The sequence below is a fragment of the Vitis vinifera genome, chromosome 11, assembly GCF_030704535.1.
Source record: "Vitis vinifera cultivar Pinot Noir 40024 chromosome 11, ASM3070453v1".
In the NCBI taxonomy this organism is placed as follows: domain Eukaryota; kingdom Viridiplantae; phylum Streptophyta; class Magnoliopsida; order Vitales; family Vitaceae; genus Vitis; species Vitis vinifera.
In genome coordinates, this window is record NC_081815.1 from 2,626,749 (window position 1) to 2,646,169 (window position 19,421).

General features: G+C 34.6%; 3 protein-coding genes across 4 annotated transcripts; 1 reads left to right on the plus strand and 2 right to left on the minus strand.

Moving 5' to 3' along the window:
• Nucleotides 1-2,483: 2,483 nt before the first annotated feature.
• LOC100261221 (lachrymatory-factor synthase) lies at nt 2,484-3,520 on the plus strand. Its single transcript, XM_002283786.4, has 2 exons — nt 2,484-3,076; nt 3,189-3,520. The coding sequence occupies exons 1-2, from the start codon at nt 2,578-2,580 to the stop codon at nt 3,254-3,256; spliced, it is 567 nt and encodes a 188-aa protein (XP_002283822.1). The 5' UTR covers nt 2,484-2,577; the 3' UTR covers nt 3,257-3,520.
• Nucleotides 3,521-5,064: 1,544 nt separating this feature from the next.
• Nucleotides 5,065-16,877, minus strand: LOC100256135 (cell division cycle protein 27 homolog B). Of its 2 annotated transcripts, none has more exons than XM_002283792.5 (16): nt 16,676-16,877; nt 14,847-14,919; nt 14,551-14,660; nt 14,039-14,085; nt 12,996-13,093; nt 11,473-11,786; nt 10,368-10,523; nt 9,336-9,552; nt 8,525-8,754; nt 8,375-8,440; nt 7,617-7,736; nt 6,953-7,029; nt 6,645-6,764; nt 6,293-6,512; nt 5,914-6,195; nt 5,065-5,413 (listed from the first exon to the last, which is right to left on the minus strand). In XM_002283792.5, the coding sequence occupies exons 1-16, from the start codon at nt 16,778-16,780 to the stop codon at nt 5,363-5,365; spliced, it is 2,286 nt and encodes a 761-aa protein (XP_002283828.1). In that variant the 5' UTR covers nt 16,781-16,877; the 3' UTR covers nt 5,065-5,362. The 2 variants fall into 2 exon arrangements, with proteins under 2 accessions (XP_002283828.1, XP_010656273.1); XM_010657971.3 differs by having other exon boundaries at nt 14,533-14,660.
• A 605-nt stretch (nt 16,878-17,482) lies between these two features.
• Nucleotides 17,483-19,264, minus strand: LOC100250752 (pentatricopeptide repeat-containing protein At1g77170, mitochondrial). The gene has a single exon (XM_002280477.4). It carries the CDS (start codon nt 18,992-18,994, stop codon nt 17,555-17,557), a length of 1,440 nt encoding a protein of 479 aa, XP_002280513.1. The 5' UTR covers nt 18,995-19,264; the 3' UTR covers nt 17,483-17,554.
• Nucleotides 19,265-19,421: the final 157 nt, after the last annotated feature.

Here is a 19,421-nt window from a genome sequence, read left to right on the forward strand (position 1 = left end):
ATTAATTGGACCTTGGGCTTGTAGACAACTTAATTGGACGTTAGCGGTTGGACGCAACCGTCAGGGTAAAGTAGTTTAATACATAGTCACATCAACCTTCCCTTCTTCACCGCTATAAGTAGCTACAGAGTTTGACATAGTCACATTGGTAGGAGATGCTTATCGACACTTACCTCTTATTTCGTCCGTAAGTAACTTTACGACTTTTAGACCACCCACCACCTGCTTTTGATAAATTTATTAAAGCTACTTGCGAAAAGGAAAAAAAAGAAATTAAAGCAAAATCACTGTTTTTACATTTGAATACATATAATGGAAAGGGTAGACTTTTTTTTTTTAATTATCTCATTTTTGTTGGATAAAAATAAGAAATCTCTTATTAACTTAGGGTCTTTTGAATAACTAGTTTTTAAAATATTTTTTTAATTTTTTTAAAAAGAAAATATATTTAATAATCAAAAGTTCAAAACACAAAAAAAATTGTTTTATATTTTTTTAAAATAAAAATAAAATATTTTCAAATCATATCTTTTAATTATTTTCATTTTTTAAAATAATTATTCCATTAAAAATAAATTATTATATAAAAATTATTTTTAAAAACATATAAAATATATTAAAAATATCTACTTCCTAAATAAAAACACATGGGACGGTGCTGGTTCACAAGGTGACGTCGCATTCAAAGCTGGAAAACGTGGTTGGATCTCGTCGGTCGTACCCTCCATGGAACCACCGAGTAAGAGCTGCTTTGTTCTTTTATGCAACTTGCATAGGTCCCTGTTCTAGGTTCTCACATAGGAATCCATAAAAACCTAGGTATATGATTGGAGCTTTCCTAGGTCATATGGGGCTGCCAAAACAGTAAATATAAAATAGTTAAATATGTAACACGAGTTACACGACAAACTCATTTAAAAAAAAAAATTGGTTTCTTTTCTTTCCCTTTTATATTTAACCTTTTTTTTCCCTTTAATATCAAGTTTTATCTTTTTTATTTATTTTTGAAATAATGAAAGTTGTTTTCAAAAATAGTTTTATAATAATATATCTTAATTATTTTCATTTCTTTTGTAAAAATTATTTTAAAAAATAATTATAAAATTATGAAAAACATTGAAAATAAAATAATATAAATAAAAACTATTTTTAAATTAAATATTTAAAAACAAAAAAATTGAATTAAAAATATTTTTGGTTGACTTTTTGTTTTATAAAATACCAAAAAAAAAAACAGTTTTAAAAATACTTTTCAATCAAAGCTTTCAATTCCAATTTGTTGTTTTGGATTTTTGATTTATCTTTTTCTGTGAGAATCTCCTCTCTTCAACGTGGATCTTTACTCACCACCCACCATGCAGGGACAAATTATGGGTCAAATTAATGTGACCCAAGTTGAATCTCACATCTTTCTCTCCATGAACAACTAATTCTTTCTTTTCCTAGAAAAAAAAAAGATAAATATTATAAAATTATGGAAATGTATGTCTCGATCTTCTTTCTTGTCCAAATCTCATATTTTCCCTCATCTCTTCCTTCCTTTCTTTCCCTTTAACACTTCATTTTGTTTGCTAAATAGGTGGTGCAATGATGGCACATGTCTTTAAGATAAGATGGTTTTGTTCCTTTATTTCATCATTTGTTGAGATTTTATGAATAAATGTATCAAATATTTTGGTATGAAAATGGTGTGCATTAGTAAAAGATGCTCATGTGGTATGAATATTTTTAGAGGTGACAATTCTAATAAGATATAATAATATTATTAAAAAAAGATAAAAATTTTAGTAGGTTTAGAATAGGTGTAATCTTATTCAAATCATAATCATATCAATCAATATAACAAATAGAACAAATAAGCGACAATGAAAATAAAAATGAAATGAAGACTTTAATCTCATATCAAATAAATTTACAAAGTATCTTCGTTTTGAGAAGACCAAGGTGAAAAAGCTTCATCCAAAGGAGTAATCTAATATTAAAAAAAAAGAAAATTATTATGACAACACGAAATGAACAAAGACGAAAAATAGTGCAAAAATAAAATTATCAAGTACAGTGATAGAGACAATCGTTTTGGTTCAGAGGGGTAACCTTGGAAATAAATATGGGTTTTAGCATAATGTCTAAATTCCTATAAGTGAAAAGTGCCTTTTTAAAAAAATAAAAAATAAAAAAGGGTCTAAATTACAAGTCTCTTAAAAATTAAAGATATTTCAAAAATTATTTTGTGAAGAAAGAAAATTTTAATTTTTAAGGTTCCACTATTTGTAATTTTTGTAGGAAAGGGGTCCGTATTAATAGTACATGCTCTTTGAGAAAATTCTCCTATGCTACAGCTACTTGCAAATCGTTTTGAATCATGATCATGCATAGAAATTATTAAATCATTTGGTTAAAATTGGTATAATTATTTGCTCCAATTTTTTGTTGAGCTTTAGGATCGTGGCTCCAACTTGTGACCTCTATAAAAAGAGCAAACCATCTCAAGTCATTTGTGGCCTTCCTTGCCTTCCTATCTGATCACTTGTACTCAGAAGAAAGGGAACTCTTTTTCTTCTCGGTTCTACAACTCCCATGGAGTCTGCTGCTGACCAAATTTCTGATAAGCACCAACCCAAATGGGAAGGCAAAGCTTGTGCGGAAGTAGCAGGCTGCAAAGCAGAACAAGTGTGGCCTCTCTTGGAAGACTTCTTTGGCCTGAACAAGTGGTTCCCAACTCTCACCACCTGCCTTCCTGTCGAAGGTGTTTCCGGCCAACCTGGCTGTACCCGTTACTGTGCTGGCTTTAAAACTCATGCCAACAGTGGTGATGTGATTATGAACTGGACTAAGCAAAAACTACTGTCGATTGATCCTGATGAACTCACTTTTAGCTATTCCATTATTGATGGAAATGTTGGGTTCAACTCATATGTGTCCACTGTTAAGGTGCTGCCTACTGAAGAGGGGTGCAGTATCGAGTGGAGGTATGAAGTTGAGCCAGTGGAGGGCTGGACACTGGGGGATTTGGATTCTTTTATTGGGTCAGGTTTGCAGGTCATGGCTAAGAGGATGGAAGCAGCACTCAAGGCTGGTATGAATCGAATCTCAAAATTTTCCCTTTCTTTTTCCCCTACTCGTGATATTTTCTCTTGTTTCTACAGTTATACTTCCCTCCATTTGATTCTGTTTCCTTGTTATTGTAGATGTAGTTCTGGAAGATGAAGCTACTCTTGAGGTTCCAGTGTGTCAGCACACCAACCCCCAATGCTGACTGATTCTTGTATGATTTCTGGGTTGGCCTTTTGGAAGTATTTTCCTGCTTTTGAAAGTAGAATTGGCAGATCGAACAGTCAACAATTCTCCTTCAGAAGCTTTAGTTTAAGAGTAGTACTACTTGGTTTGTAGATTTAGGATGCTCTGTCGGTTGGTTTTACCCTACAAATTGCCATGCCTAATTTCTACTTGGTATTTTCTTCTTGTGTTTATTTGCAAATATTGCACCATATATTTCATGCTAGAAACTTCAAAGTTGAAATGATGATCAAGTAAAGACCAGGAACAGAAGGACATGGCTATTATTGTAGTAGCATCATGATCCATGGCATGTATGAACTCAAACCCAATTCAACCAACAACTGAAGACCACTGAACCAACCCATTTGTAGGTGATGAAATATACATTGACTCTGGTTTGTACAAGTCACAAAGTGAGTGGAAGATTAATAGAGAAGCGTTTAAACCTACTGACATCCAACAGTCTAAACTCCACTGAATCTGACTTCCAGAGTTCAAGACTGCCTCCATGAAATTAATAAAACCCTTCAGAAAATGAGAAACAAACACAATATCTGAACATTCACAACAAATTAAGATAAGGTCCTGGCTATATTAGTAAAATGTACCTTTCCAATACGTAACTGCACCATCAATCAGGTGAAGCACGGGTATATTTTGAGATCTTATTATTTGTATCCTAATCTCATCTATATGTGCTTTGTATACTTTAATTTCATTTATTTACTTGTATAAATGGAAAAAGGGACAAAGGAGGGGGTGGTCCACAGCAAAAGCAATATGTGTATCAATTCAATCCACCCATCATTTTTATTTGTTATCAGCGTCGGTAATGTTGCAGAAGAAGAATGCAATTGAAAGGTTGAAACACTGCGCTGTACTTGATGATACCCATGTGAAACATGTCCTACTGATCCATATATTGTACATTGTTTGGCATTTTAAAAAAACTATAGAAATTTATGAAATAATTTCAATATAATTGCATCATAATTTGGTAATGAGCCAAGTAAATCTGATTAGGTACAAGTCATCTAATGGGCCATCACAAGTCGTTGGTTGAGAACAAACTCCGACGACTCATCAACATCAAGGATTTTACTAATATTTAACATCTAATAAAAAAAAAAAGTTTTTATATATATATATATATACACGAACTCCTCTTAACCTTATAAATATGTTTTAAAATTGTAAAAATTCTTCATACAAAAATAAATAATATGAGTATATATATATATATTTTTATATACACTCCTCTTAACCTCATAAATTTCTTCTAAAACCATAAGGCCCCTTTGTGCCAGAACCCTCTAACCAACTGCCTCGACAAGCAACACTTTCCCTGCCTGTTGAAGAGATGGTGCCCACCCTCTAACTAACTCCCCCGAAACTAAAAGCATTTGGAGGCGGCTCGATTACGAAGGTCACGCACCATCAGATTTACTAAAAAGTCATTACCCACACAAGTTTCTTTAAAAGAAAAAAAAAATTAAAAATTAAGACTCCAGGAAAAATATATATACATATATATTAATTAAAGTATAAATAGCAATGCAAGTGCTCCTTTGCAAACAAGGATAAACTAGTAACATCTCTAGCTGTAGGACACCACTTTTTTTGGGGTAGAAGAAACCTTGTACCAAAACTACATGCTTTTGGCAGAGCACTCCTGTGATGCCCGCATGACATTAGACCCTATTTCTGTAGGTCTATCCCCCCCATTTTAGACTACTAAAATGCACTTTGACAGATTATGTAAGTGCAAACAAATGAAGAAGCAAGTAAAAGCACAAGATAATGATACAGGCCCTTTTGGAAACATAGAATAAGCATGGCTGGTTTGTAAGTCATTGGTACATTGTTTCTCTGCAAACTATGTAAACTACCTACAAAACTGTGAGTTTTCTGTTACGAGATCAGCATATTTGAAGGGGAACCTGTGAAAATGAATAGGATCCGAGTATGAGACGATTCTCTTCAGCATTAGCCGAAAGCACAAGCAGTCCAAACTCCCTGTGAGCAAGTCTTTTGAGCTGAACAATTTACAACAGGCTTTATACGCTTTTGGTAGTGGGGAGATCTATAAGTTGTCTTCAATCTCATCTGGTACATGCAGCTTCTCGATGGCAGCCTGTTAAAAAAAATGTGGTGAGAAAGGACAAAGATAAAATACGTTGCTCCTTAAGAAAGAAGAGGGACTCAATAAAATGTAAAGATCAAGGAAGAAGCAAAAACTAGAGAGTACAGATTCAAGAATTAAACATAGCTGTACAATAAATAATTTATGGCAATGATAGAGCCTGACCATATTTTAAGACAATTTTATAGAACCACACCAGTTTCATAGTCCTCATGGTTTCTTGTGTGGGTCAATGAAATATAGAAGACATGTACATATTTGTTACAACAACAAAAATTCTTAGGAGCTCAACTTCTACTAGTCAACCACAATCCCTCCAAACTGTTAGCCCACTGACATCCATGGCTTCCTATGGGCCCTCAATTGGAGGCAAGGAGTCGATGTTTCCCCAGGGATTGGGAGAGGATTAAAAAGTCAAACAAATCCACAGTACATTTTACGAGTAGTATTTAATATATCAGACAGAAGGGAATATAAAAATAACTCATCACCTTGATGGTAGCAACATCTGCTGCAGATGGTTTCAAATCCAAAGCAATTCCAAAATGAAGCATGGCCTTGTCATACATGTTGCGTCGCTTATAAATCTTACCCATCAAGGCATACACACTGCTTTCACGCGGAGCATACTCTTTAAGCTCCTCTAGGACTTCTAAGGCTTCATCAAAGTTATCCAAGCCCAAAAGTATGTTAGCCTTCTCATACATGGGAAGAGGATTCTTCTTATCTGCTAGAATAGCCTTCTCCATCATGTACAAAGCTTCCCCACTTCTCTGCCAGGTGAAAAGAACACAAATGTTCAGGCAGCTGAAGTAAATAATATTGCCTTTCTGATATATAAAATCAGAGTGACTATAGTATGGGTTCAACCTTTAATGCATGCAAAGCCGTCCCAAGATAACACAAAATAACTGAAGAACGTGGATTGATTTGGAAAGCCATTCTAAAGTGATGCTCTGCGAACTCAAACTTCTCTTGGCGAAGACAGATCATTCCAAGACCATACCAGGAGTTATAATGCCTATCATCAATCCGAAGGGCACTCTGATAGCTCTTAATTCCATTCTCAAAATACTCTAAGGCTACATACCTATAAATATACACCAACACGGTAAACAGCTAAAATAAGCAATGCAGGATTTATTATTAATTAAATAAATTTAAGGAAATCTCAATTCTACATGTAATGTTATGTGGAAAAAGCAAAATTTTTGACTCATACTCGTGACCACAAAGGGTGTGCGCATATGCAAATCTTGAATTTAGTTGCACTGCACGCTGGAAATTCTTTAGAGCAGTTTCATGGTCTTTCTGCAAACTATAGCAATTTCCCATGGCACACCTGCATATCCATTTAACAGAAAAGATAAGATGAACGAAGTTCATAGAGCAATAATTGAAACCTTCAGTGCAGCTGTAACAGACAAAAATGACCATGAAAAATAAGGTGGTGAAACAACCCTGTTTGACAGACATTTTCTATCAGCTGAAAGTTAGTGCTGTATTATATTACAGAAGTTAATAACCTACCAAGACTGAGGAGCTAAGCGATCTGTGGATATTAGTTCTTGAGCCAGGTAACTTAGCTTCATATCTTCCCTCAAATGCTGCAACAAGGGAAAGAATGACTTACAGAAAAACAATGAAATACATACATGTAGGAAAATATAAACGCTATTTCAATAAACAGAACCCCAGCAAGATTGCTCTAATTCTAACAAACTACCTTACAAATGGAATTAGTATGGGTCCCATTGTTTTTTGGACCAAAGAGACTAGGACAATATGGATTGGATTTAGGATCACCTATGCTTGACAATAAAATTGAGTGTAAAAATAGACACAATCTGCCAAGAAGACAGTCATAATTGAAAATATTTCAATTAACATAGTGAACCTTAATTATAGAGGCTTGACTGTCACAAACCTCAATTTACAAGGAACACTAGCATTGGGGATTACATTTCATTAGAGGTCAAAAAATATTAAAATAGAGCGAGTGTCTCAATTACTTTGTATAAAAATTGTAAGCTAATAATGGAAGAAATATACCCTTCAAGTAAAAAGAGAAGGGGGACATGGGAAGAAGAAAGGAAGTTTAGTCATGCTGTTCCTAGCTTGTAATTTGTAGTAAATTGACATAACAAAAATTCAGATTATATAAATTTGGCCTCCATGGAGAAAGGGAACTCACATAAAGAACTGTAGAATATATATCCATTCCTTCTAAACTATAAGGAGATGCTTGACGGGCACTACTGAATGCACGGTCAGCCCCTAAATAATCAACCAGTTCAAAATATGCTTTTCCAATCTGCATTGGACACATGAAGATATTATATCAAAAAATCAGAGTAAGGAAGGCATTTCAAAAGATTGCATTGGAATGAACCACCTCATCACAAGGAAGACAATTGAGCTCCAATAATTATCATGAAAAATATAATTTAAAAACCTTGCATGAAAAAATGATAAAATGGAGTCAAGAAGTTAAATTCTGAGATTTCAAAAACAAAGGAGAGAGATTCTCTTAAATAATGAGAAGGCAAATAAATGTGAACCCTAATTTGAAGCAATTTCATAATGGAAATATATAAAGTAAAACAATAGAAGTATTTCAATCCTAAGTCCTGGAAAAATGTAACAGGCATCTTGAAAGACAAAATATCATAAGCTCCATACTAAGTAGGAACAAATGTCAACTTCATCTACTTCAAGTGCAAAAATACCCTTCAATCAAGTGATTCTATATGCTGCTTACATGCACCCCAACTCCATACTTCATTCCTGAAACCTAACCAAAATATGTTGGAGTATGCAAACAGATGGAAAATGTAGACAAAATTCTTATCCAACTGATTAGTATGTTATCAATGCCTCCTAATCAAATTCACAACTTTCATCAGCATATGATGAGCACAGTAGAAGTCCACAGCAGAGAAAAAAGGGTACCTGAGAAAGCACCCAACCAGTATTATAATGCTTGTGTGGAAGTTTCATATAGACATCCAGCGCATCCTGTTTATCCAGAAGCATTAAGTAAAAATTGTATGCAATTCCAGAATGATCGATCTCTTTATTTCTATAATCACCATTTAATACCTGGCACCTATACATACAGGAAAGTCTATAGCCTTCCCCAAGAGTTCTCAAGAGATTCAGTACTTCAGCAGCACCATTTATGATTTTTGAGGTATTTGTGATAACCCCACCAATTGTCATGGTTGCTTCATCTTGTTCAAGGGATTTAGGATCACCAGAAGTTGAAGTTGACGTTGATGTTGCCGCTGAGATATAGGAACGAGAATCATCAAAAACCTCCTGGCGTGTTCCTGTATAAAGTAAAATGTAAGTTTTGAAGAATTCTTTGAATTAATCCTGAGGCAAGAAGCAATAAAAAAAAAGCCAGGACTGCAATTAGTTAATGTATTAACATTGGCATTCATCAGGAAGTTGGTTATTATTTAAATTTAGGGTGACAAATAACAATTATTCAGGTTTATGCTCAGCTGCAAAAAATGAAAATGCTGCAGCTTGTATTGTTTGGATCACTTGAAGCCCATAATCCAAACACAAATTATTCAACAGGACCATCACACATGCATAGGGGTTAAATTGCAATTCAATTGCAATACAACAGAGATACAAAATAAAATAACACAATCTTTTTATTCATCTTATGTGGTATTCATCTATTAACTTTTTAATTGCACTTCAAACTCATCTGATGATAGATCAGTTGACAACAAATAAAAACTATGTAGGTTAATCATATTTTTTAAAATTTTAAACATATGTAAAATTTTCTAAGTCCTAGTAATTAAAATGAACTTCTCAAAAAGAATAATAAAAGCAAAAACCTTTTGACTTAGATGATTGAATGAGTAAAACATTGGCAAAGGAGATCCATCACCTTCATCAAAACTTTCATTAGCCAAAGTCTGTCCCTTACGAACTGTGACAGAACGAAATGCTGCAGAACTCGATTTGGCACCTCCAAGATACTTAGAAGAGTGAATAGTTCCATTTCCAGCTACTGTTGTGCCACTTGGGTTTGTGTTGGCACCAGCTTCTCCAGCGAGCCTTGTACTTCGTCTAGGGCCAGAATCAGAAAATAACCTCCCTGAGATCTGGAAACAATAGTGACAAAGTGATTTTGATAGGGAAAAAGGGCTTTATCTGATTCATAAATTAAATGATAAATGGATATACAAATTACTACGTCCACCATCCAGGTGTCAGGAGGGATCAAGTAAGCAAAGGAGGTAATTACTATGAGATAGCACGATAAATCAATAAAGACAATCTAATTAATTTTAATGAAATAGGAGCACCCAGAAAATGTGAATGGAATCACAATCACATGAAATAGAGTAATAACTAGCAAAAAGAAATGCAAAAAATTTATATACAAGTAAAACTGACATGAATAGAACCTGCAATGGAACTAACAAGCAGAAGTCCATATGAGACCATTAAGCTAAAATAACCAACCGGTAAGAATGATCTCAATGGACAAATTAATAATTCAGATCAATACGAAAGATTCCTTATGTTTATTTTGTAATTAATTGATATAGAAATTCAACCCCAAATCTGCAGATAACAAGTGAGCTTTTGAAGTCAATAGAATCATCTTCCTCAAATTTCAACCATATTTACTGTCCAGTTTCACGTAACTAATAATTCACAAGTTCCTTGTTTCACTGACAGTAAATATTGTCCACAAATAAATTTTAATATTTTATACTGTGGCAAAATTAGTTTAAAGTACAACTTTCCACAAGAAACAAGATTTGTTGGAAATAGAGAAATATAAAAGCAAAGATATAGAGAATCACTGCCTATCAAAGGAAAAAAAGATACAGTGAATCACAAATAAACAGTATAGCAATGACCTGTAAAATCCAAAAATAAAAATTATGAACATAACATGTTTAGAAACCTTGCGTAATTTTCCCTCATCAACAAACTTTCTTCGAGGGGCTTGAATGGTAGGGTTAACAGTTGACCTTGGAGAGCTATCATTACCAACTGTGCTTGGGTTTAGGCCATTTTGCTGCACATTTCTACACAGTGGTGGTGGAGCAACACCTGACAACTGCAAGACAAGGAGGAGCTAAGACCAGTTATCTATCTTTACACAGTAAAAGAATAAGTTTTATATATCTTTGCTTCAAGAAATGGACTTGATTTAGTTGCATCCTACCCATGCTATAAAGGCTAAAAATTAGGAGTTCTCTTGCATTTTACTAGCACAACTAAGAATAAGCAAAAGCTGAAAGGAATGAGATAAGAGTGGAGGATTTCTTTGAAAGAAAGAAGGGAAAAAATAAGTGCACACTACAGATAATCTAAAAGCAAACATGTAAGTTACAACATTTTTGCAGTATAACTAAGAATGAGCGAGAAGAATTTTACTAAAATGTTTGACACCTTCAATGTGTAAAAAAATTAATATTAAATCCCCCAAAATGATGTAATTTGCATTAAAACATAAGTGTATAAAAATAATAATAAAATAAAATATTATAACCCGAAGCAATTCCATTATGAAATTCAAGAATCAAAGGATTGATCAGAACTACAAATATGATCTTCATTGAATTGGAGAAAGCAATTAACAGGTTAGCCAGAGTACCTCATACCTATCAAAAAAAAAAATGAATACCTCTGATGTGCTAAAATAGAAATGTATCAAAAACTGATATAAAGGAATAATCAAGAATAATGATCAAACTATGGATGATGGGAAATAAAGATATGTATTATCTGGACAAAGTAAAATTTAATATACTTTTTTTCTGACACAGGAAAGCACAAGTTAAGAAAATCATACATGAGATTTCCTAAATAGAAACAAATGAGATATGTTCCCTTCTTAGTCATTCTTTCAAAATGAAAAGGGAATACTAATTTGCTTTTTAGGTTCAAGGTTTTTAAAACGATAAGAACAAAATTATGAACACAAAAACCTGAAATATATAGAAGTCTGATGCTTGAGACAGGAGCAAAATATAAGACGATGCTGAATGTTTTCATGATCTTACCTGTGCAACCATTGGTGAAGGAGTATTATAAAATGCTGTGCTAGAAGGACCACTATTTAGAGACTGACTAGCAGTTGCTCCCGACATAGCTGCTCCATGATAATTTCCAGGGATTTCTCTTAGGTTATTAGCATGTATGTGCTTCAATTGTCTTGGACTGACATCTTCAGAACTCAAGTTCCTACCAGAGACTAAATTGCGATCCTCAATGGATGTCTGCAAGTTCTGGGATGCCAATCCATGATGTAGATGCTGCTTTTGGATGCAAAGAGCAGCTGCTTCACCAAAAACTGCAGTTGCTTCTTCAGCAGCACCTGGATCATTGAAATGAAGAAATGGCCTCACTAAATATCAAAAGAAGTATATGAACATTAGAATCAAATGAGACTAAGAAACGATACTATATTTCTCAAGTACCAGGTAAGAAAATTATTTGACCAGCACTGGAGTGTGATGCTTATCACTAAACTAAGGACTAACACCACATAACCACCTAGAATGCATACCATGAATGCTTTACAGTGAGTGGTGAATACAAAATTAATTCAACTGCAAAAGGCCATTCTGATTTCTATATTAATCATCCAGTACTTCAGCAACCAGTGAGCTAGAAGAAAAGGTGAAACCTCTTCACTAAAACCAACATCTGTAGGCAAACACTGAGCAGAGAACTAGAGGGAAACTAACATGAGAAAAGACAATACAGGGTATGAACAATGTGTGCAACAGGGGAACTGGAATGGGGCATTAATTGTAATTGCATGGAAGCCGGCATCTTGGTTCTTGCTCTAATATAAGTTCACTTCAGAAATATAGTTCAACATCTTTTTTGAAAACAAAAAATGAAAGGTCAAAAAATGGCATTGATGTTTAACATAACGCTAGTGGTGTAACGTAATATACAGTGCCTATATCCCAACTCCGCAAATGTTGTATAGCCAATCACTTCATCACAAATAGAAAGGAAAAAAAAATAGATGTACAAAAAAAAAAAGAAGGATCGCATTAGATAGGAAGACAGTAAAAAATTAGATAAATCCTCTGACATAAACCTTCAGAAAGAAACATGCAAGGCCTCTCCCCATCAGAACTCCGGTACTATTAATTTTAATCCCCATAACATGCTGGATTGTATTTGTATCTCACAACTAACTAAAACCCAAAAGAACAACCAGCACAGATTCAATGGCAAACTCACATTGTCATGCCACATATTTATGAGGCCCACACAACATCTAGGAAATTTATAAATTCCGGAAGTCGTGCCATCTCAACATAGATAAAAAGAATATCAGAAATGGACATGGATTCCAGCAACAAAAAAAAACATTCTTTCAAGTAATGCTGCTTACTTCAAAAGTGAATTCAACTCATGATTGCATCAAATATTGAACTCAACTTATAATGCACGCTAGATCATCCATACTGACTTCAAAAATTTGACCACAAGCTCATGAGGGCTTAATGCACCCATGAAGCAAAATAAAATATTCAGAACCTAGTACACAATTATTTATACAGACCTAATAAACAGAGCTCCTCATAAGCAGCCCAGAGTAAAGGATCTAAAGACAAAGCCTGCTTAAAGTGGTGAACGGCACTCTTCTTTCTATCAGTGTACCTGAAAATAGACAAATTGCAATGGATTACAAGATGAGAGGTTGAAGGTATTATTCATAACCATCTGGAAACATATATGGAAACAATCAGACCATAAAGGTAGCAATAAATTATTTCAAAAAGTATGCTCACAACTAGGCAATGAAAATTTGCTAAAACTCAGAGAATACAATACATGTAAGAAATAAAACAACACACAAAAGAAATTAAATTAAGAATGAATACTATTATTCGTAAATTGAGCACTCATTTAAATTTGTTCAATAAACTGAATTGAGTCAGAACTCTGTACACACCAGAGATACCATTAAATTAGGCCAAACTAGTAAATAAAACTCCAGCATCACAACTAAGGCTTACCAAGTATGTAGGACTAGCTAATAACAAAGAACATTGACAGAGAAAGGAAACTATCTTAGGATTTGGAGAACAGAAATGTAAAACAAAAGATAGATGCATGGTGCCTACATCATTGGAGAGAAATTTGAGAAAGGACATGTAAAGAGACAATATTCTGAGGACAAAAAAAGGTCAAAAAAAATTTCATCAGTATCATAAAAGAATATTAGATTTCAGCAGCACAAAGAAGAATTGACCATTTCTCCAAACTTTTTGGGGAAAAGGATATCAAAGTTAACTTTCCTGTTAATAACTGCAATCTCATCTTTTGCTACTCTTTGTTCTCTTACAGAACACAATACTTGTTTAAGTGCTCACAAATTGCTTAATATGTTGTTTAGTTAAATGTGAGAACACATACATCATTGGAGAAAAACTTTAGGCCACACTTGAACAATCACTTGTCAGAGTTTTACAAGGGAAACAAGCTAAGTCACTCCTCAATTTTTCAGCTAAATAAATATTGAGCGAAGTGTAGTATGTCCATTTGGGACTGGGGAGTGAAGGATGCTAATGAAAATGATAACAGGGGAAAGATGTGAGCAACCTGTAAATAAGCCCAAGAAGGTAATGACCAGCTGCACCATTTGGAATCTGCACAGAAAACACAAGCAAAATCAGCAAGTCAAGCTCATCATGAGAAGCATGTTAGCAAGCAAACAAGAAAAATAATATGAGGAAATAATAGACATATTAAAATTTAAAATATATAAGACAACAACTCAAAGGAAAGCCTCTCATTTCAATTTTTATTTTAAATGATAGACTTTCTGGTGAAGAAAGTTAATTTCAAAAGTGTGATCATATAATATACATTTGGGCCACCCCATTATCCACACTTCCGGTTGAGGGTGCAGAAAAACAAACATAGAAATGGGATTTTTTTTATTATATCTCATGTTACAAATATAGCTTTAGCATTAATGTTCTTTTTCTTCTTCTTTTTTTTTTTTCTTTTTCTTTTTTGGGGTGGGATTGAGAGGGGAATAAGCAAATACATACATAAGAAGCCTTAAAAGTAATTGGTTAAATAATGCATACATAGACTTTACTCGATACCTCAGCACCAGGCTCATTGACAGGACACAGTGCTGCTTCAGCTTCTGTCAGAAGATCCATCTGAAAGCACGATATTGCAAACAGGTAGCGGGATTGAGCCATTTGTGTTCCTTTGCCATCAGGAAACAAAAAAAAGGAGATAGAAATTATTGAGCATTATTTCAATATATATCTATATATATAATATAGATGGTAATAAAGGGAAACAAGATCTTTTGAAAAAATTGAAAAAAAAAATATGATGATATAATCTTGAGGTTAAACAAATTTAAACATAAATAACCATGTCAGCATACCTTTTAAAATATAGTATGCCGCGTAAGCCTGATTGTTGTGCAAGTAACAGCTGGCCAATAATTGCAAATTTGTCTGCATTGGACATAATCAACCATTGAGAAGGCAAGTGAAATTACAGTAGAATTAAGGAAAAATAGAAGTTTCACATTCAAGATAGAGAGTGAAAATACTTTTATACTTCACTAAAATAAAGTCATCGAATCAAAAAGATTCAAAGAAAGACATGAACAGACAGATACTACGATACAACGTATCTACGTTGTTGGGGTGCTGATGTGTGGAGTTCCACAAAGCAAGTACTTATAAGTAGTAGATTTAATCTAAATCATAACCCCAGTGGGTCCACTTGGACTGTGACAAAATTAAACATGAGGACAAAATCCCCGGAACCTTAGGAAAATATTGCACTATTATTGTTTCATATTTGCCAAAATTTCAATTCCAAACATTCTGATCCAATTTTGAAACCAGAACCCAATATTTTTAACTTGCACATGTGTATGACTTCCTCCAAAGCCTAAATGCAGCCTTTATTTCAAAAACTTGTCCATTAAGTTTCTCAGGGTACATACGATTTTCTCCTGGCTTTCACCTGTAAAATGAATGCCTAAAGGTGACATTTTACCTTCAATGATCGTTGATAAAAAAGCATAAATATTTAGGTAGCAACTACTATATTACTTCAGTTATCATTAAATTCTTTTAAAGAAGTGGAGAAGGAGCTCGTGGGAACTCTGAGATCCGGTTTAGATAGAGAGAGAGAGAGAGAGAGAGAGAAAGAGAGAGAGTTTACGTCCTAGAACATTGCTTAATATATTCCTCAACCGAAAATGTTATAGTTGAAAGGAATATTTTAGTTGATGTTAGAGAAAGCTCAAAGAGAAACTATCCCTGATACAAATACAATAGCTGACACAACTCATAAATATATTAAAAAATTCAGTTGTTAATTGTAGTGTATCAATACTAAGATAATATCCAAAAAATTAATAATTGTGAAATAAAAATCTCATATCGAATTCTACCATATTAGCCAAATTTGCACTTTTTGTGTCAGAATATAACAATCACCCAAACGAATGTAACATTACCATGCAAGAATTATTGCAAGTAAATCCTCATCTAAAAACCACTCTAATTTTTACCCAAAACTTCAAAATCTGCGGCCAACAGCCCAACACCAAGTTAAGCCTTTTATACACAGCATATTTAATTCAAATATGAAAATTTAATTAAAAGCTCCAAAGAGTCTAATGGGAATCAGCTGCATCATCAAAACCTCTCAAGTACTATATCACTAATTTGTACAATTAATAAACCTTTGTATTACATGCCCATTTTTTATTGCCCTTTACTGCTCTCAAAACAACAACCCTAATTCTCCATTTAGTTGCTGGAAATTTTGAAAAAAAAGCAAAAACCAAATAAGTAAATAAAACACAAAATTTGAGTTTAACGTATTCTGCTACTTTCTGTCACTCAATCTGACCATATAGAAATAGTTTTATATTCCCTTTCGGAGTCCTGAAGATTAAAAAAACTAAAAAGATTGAAAAGAATCCCTAATTTTTTTTCCCTTTCCTGCACTTTCACAGTAACAAAACGGAGGCTAAAAATCAAAATAAAAAATATATATACACATACATAAACAATGATTTAACCAATTCAAAGCAAACTTCAGTAATAAAGAAAGAAAATTACGAAAAAAATGAAGTGCAGGAATATGAAAATGAAGTGATTGTCGATAGAGGAGTGAGTAGTTGATCGAACGTGAGTTCGGATCTACATGATTTTAAAAAAAAATGGAGAAAAATGGGAAGGAGCGTACTTCGGATGGAAACTCAGCGCAGAGACGTTCGCATATGAAAATGGCATTTCGGTGCAGGAAATGCCGGAGACTGCCGAGCACAGAATCGACGAGTATGGCTTCCATCAGCGAGAGCTACGGAAAGAGCGAGAGGGAAGGGGGAAGAGAGAGAGAGATGAAGTTTCTGGTTGTGGGGCTTTTAGGTTCGAATTCGAAAATTGGGGCGGCACGTGTTTCTCGCCACTTCAAAAATACCATGTCACGTGACATGGACAGTATGGAGGTTGAGGCTTGAGCCTACCCTCTCGAGATCCCATGGGTAGAAAATTTCAAAGAGTGGAGTAATGAACATAAAAAAATTTAATTCTACGAAACAATTTTTTTTTTTTTAAATAGTGAATATTTTGGCAATGTTTGGTTCTGAAAATTTGAAGGAAAATATAAGAGAAATAAAATATAAAATAAAAGAAAATAAACAAATAGATTTTTTTTAAATAGTGAATATTACTTCAAACTCATTTTATTTATTTTAATTTATCATTAAATAATTTTAAAATATATAAATTTTTAATTAATTTTAATTATATTTTATTTTTTTATATATTTTTTAAATATGAAAAAATAATTTATATATATATATATATATATATTTCTTTTGTATTTTTCAAGAATCAGAGATAACTTATTTATAAAAGTTGAAAATTTATTTATAAATTGGTTCATATTATATATAGAACCGACTACCTTATCAGTATGATACTGAAGATGATAAATCTCCTAGAAAATTACTCAATTTTGGATGAGATAAATTGAAACACAATTCAAAGGTGCCACGGAAGGATTCAAATTCATTTAAAAAATAAAAATCAGACGATTCAAACAGATCAAGTTTATTGGGTTTTAGTCTGCATTCGTTGCCAAGCTATAAGCAGGAACCTTGTCAAGTTTTCTCTCCTTCATAACCCCTCTTACCCTCTCAACCTCTCTCCACAAACCTCTGCTGGCATAAATATTAGATAAAACCACAAACACCCCATCATTCCAGGGCTCCAGCTCTAGCAAATGCTCGGCCACCCACTCCCCCATCTTCACATTCCCGTACTTCTCACAGGCCCCCATCAAACACCCCCAAACTATTACATTCGCCTTCATCGGCATCCTCTCCACCATCTTTCTTGCCTCCTCCAGCAGCCCCGCCCGTCCGAGCAGATCTACCATGCACCCATAGTGCTGCATCCTGGGCACTAGCCCGTAAGCGGTCGTCATCATGTCGAAGTAGTACTTTCCCTCTTGCACTGCCCCGCCATGCACACATGCGCTCAGCACCCCAATAAACGTCACATGGTTAGGCCTCACTCCTGCTTCTCTCATGCACCTGAAGCATTCCAGGGCATCATACAACTGCCCGTGCATCGCATAGCCCACGATCATGGATGTCCACGACGACACATTTGGCTCATCCATCCTCGAAAATACCCTGTAAGCTAAGTCCATCCGTCCGCATTTTCCATACATGTCTACAAGCGAATTCAACGTCAAAGTATCCGACCTCTCCGATGTTTTAGCTTGGTAGACGCATTTATGCAATTGAAGTGCCAGGTCCAAGTGCCCTAAGCTTCCACAAGCCGATGTCACACTCACCATAGTCACTTCATCAGGTTCGAACCCACATTTCCTCATCTCCATGAACATGGTCACAGCTTCCTTAGCACGCCCGCCTTGGGAAAGGCCTCCGATGATAGCATTCCAAGAACCCAACTTCCTAAAACGATTTTGTTCAAACACCTTGTGCGCATTTTGGAATTCACCCGCTTTGGAGTACACGCTTATGAACCCACTCTCACAATACTCATTCAATTCAAGACCATGCCGGATAGCAACAGAATGAACCTGCCTGCCAAATCCAGTTGCAAAAGCTTGACACACGGCCTTTAAAACTATAGGAATTGTGTAAGAGTCCGGAGACACACCGGCTCGAGACATGGCAATATAAATGCTTAGCGCATAGTGATGAGCCTCAAGCCTAGTGTAGGATCTGATGATGTTGTTCCACTGAAATGGGGCAGGGTACAATTCTAGGAAGTGGGTTCGGATTATATGGGCAAGCAGTTGATTCAATTCTATCAAGTTGGCACATTTTGACAAATGGGATGCAATGGTTTGTGCTGTGTCTTGGATTGGATCCGGAGAAGGTGGGTGGGCTGTGGGCTGAAAATTGAATTGGGCATCAACAGAATGGGTGGTTGTGGCGAGATAGTTGCAGAGATGGCGAGAAATGGTTTGAGGTTTGGGGATTTGGACTATAGAAAGTCTGAGAAGGGGAGGTTGAAAGGAGGTCATGCGTTGTGGGAGTGGTCTGGGAGGGCGGATATATGGTTTAGCCTCGTAGACCTTGCCCCAAAACCCAATCAATTCTACAAACAACAATGGCTGTTAAGTTGGTGCCTGCTTGCCATTTGAACATGTCATCAAGAGGAATATGTTTTGAAATGTTAGGAAATACCGAATATCCGGCCGAAGGGAAAACCTCCATTAAAAGCTCAATCGTAAGAAAAATGGTGAAAATTTCCCATTTTTTCGATTGATCAAACAACCCTTCACTGCTCACCTGCTTTCAACCCACTCTTTTTGGTCAAACCTTAAAAACAGGTAAATTGATTACCAAAAATATAAAAATTAATGATAGGTTTTTTATATTATTTATATGAAAATTAAATATAGAAATATATATATATATATATATATATATATATGTATTCATTTATTT

Excerpts from the sequence above, each read along its gene's own strand:
- LOC100261221 (XM_002283786.4), top strand. The coding sequence starts at position 2,578 with ATGGAGTCTGCTGCTGACCAAATTTCTGATAAGCACCAACCCAAATGG. Across the intron at positions 3,077-3,188 it reads GGAAGCAGCACTCAAGGCTG|ATGTAGTTCTGGAAGATGAA; the intron begins GTATGAATCGAA and ends TTGTTATTGTAG.
- LOC100256135 (XM_010657971.3), bottom strand. The coding sequence starts at position 16,780 with ATGGAAGCCATACTCGTCGATTCTGTGCTCGGCAGTCTCCGGCATTTC. Across the intron at positions 6,196-6,292 it reads CGGCTTTGCATGCATTAAAG|AGAAGTGGGGAAGCTTTGTA; the intron begins GTTGAACCCATA and ends TTCACCTGGCAG. Across the intron at positions 5,414-5,913 it reads CAGATGTTGCTACCATCAAG|GCTGCCATCGAGAAGCTGCA; the intron begins GTGATGAGTTAT and ends TTTTTTTAACAG.
- LOC100250752 (XM_002280477.4), bottom strand. The coding sequence starts at position 18,994 with ATGACCTCCTTTCAACCTCCCCTTCTCAGACTTTCTATAGTCCAAATC.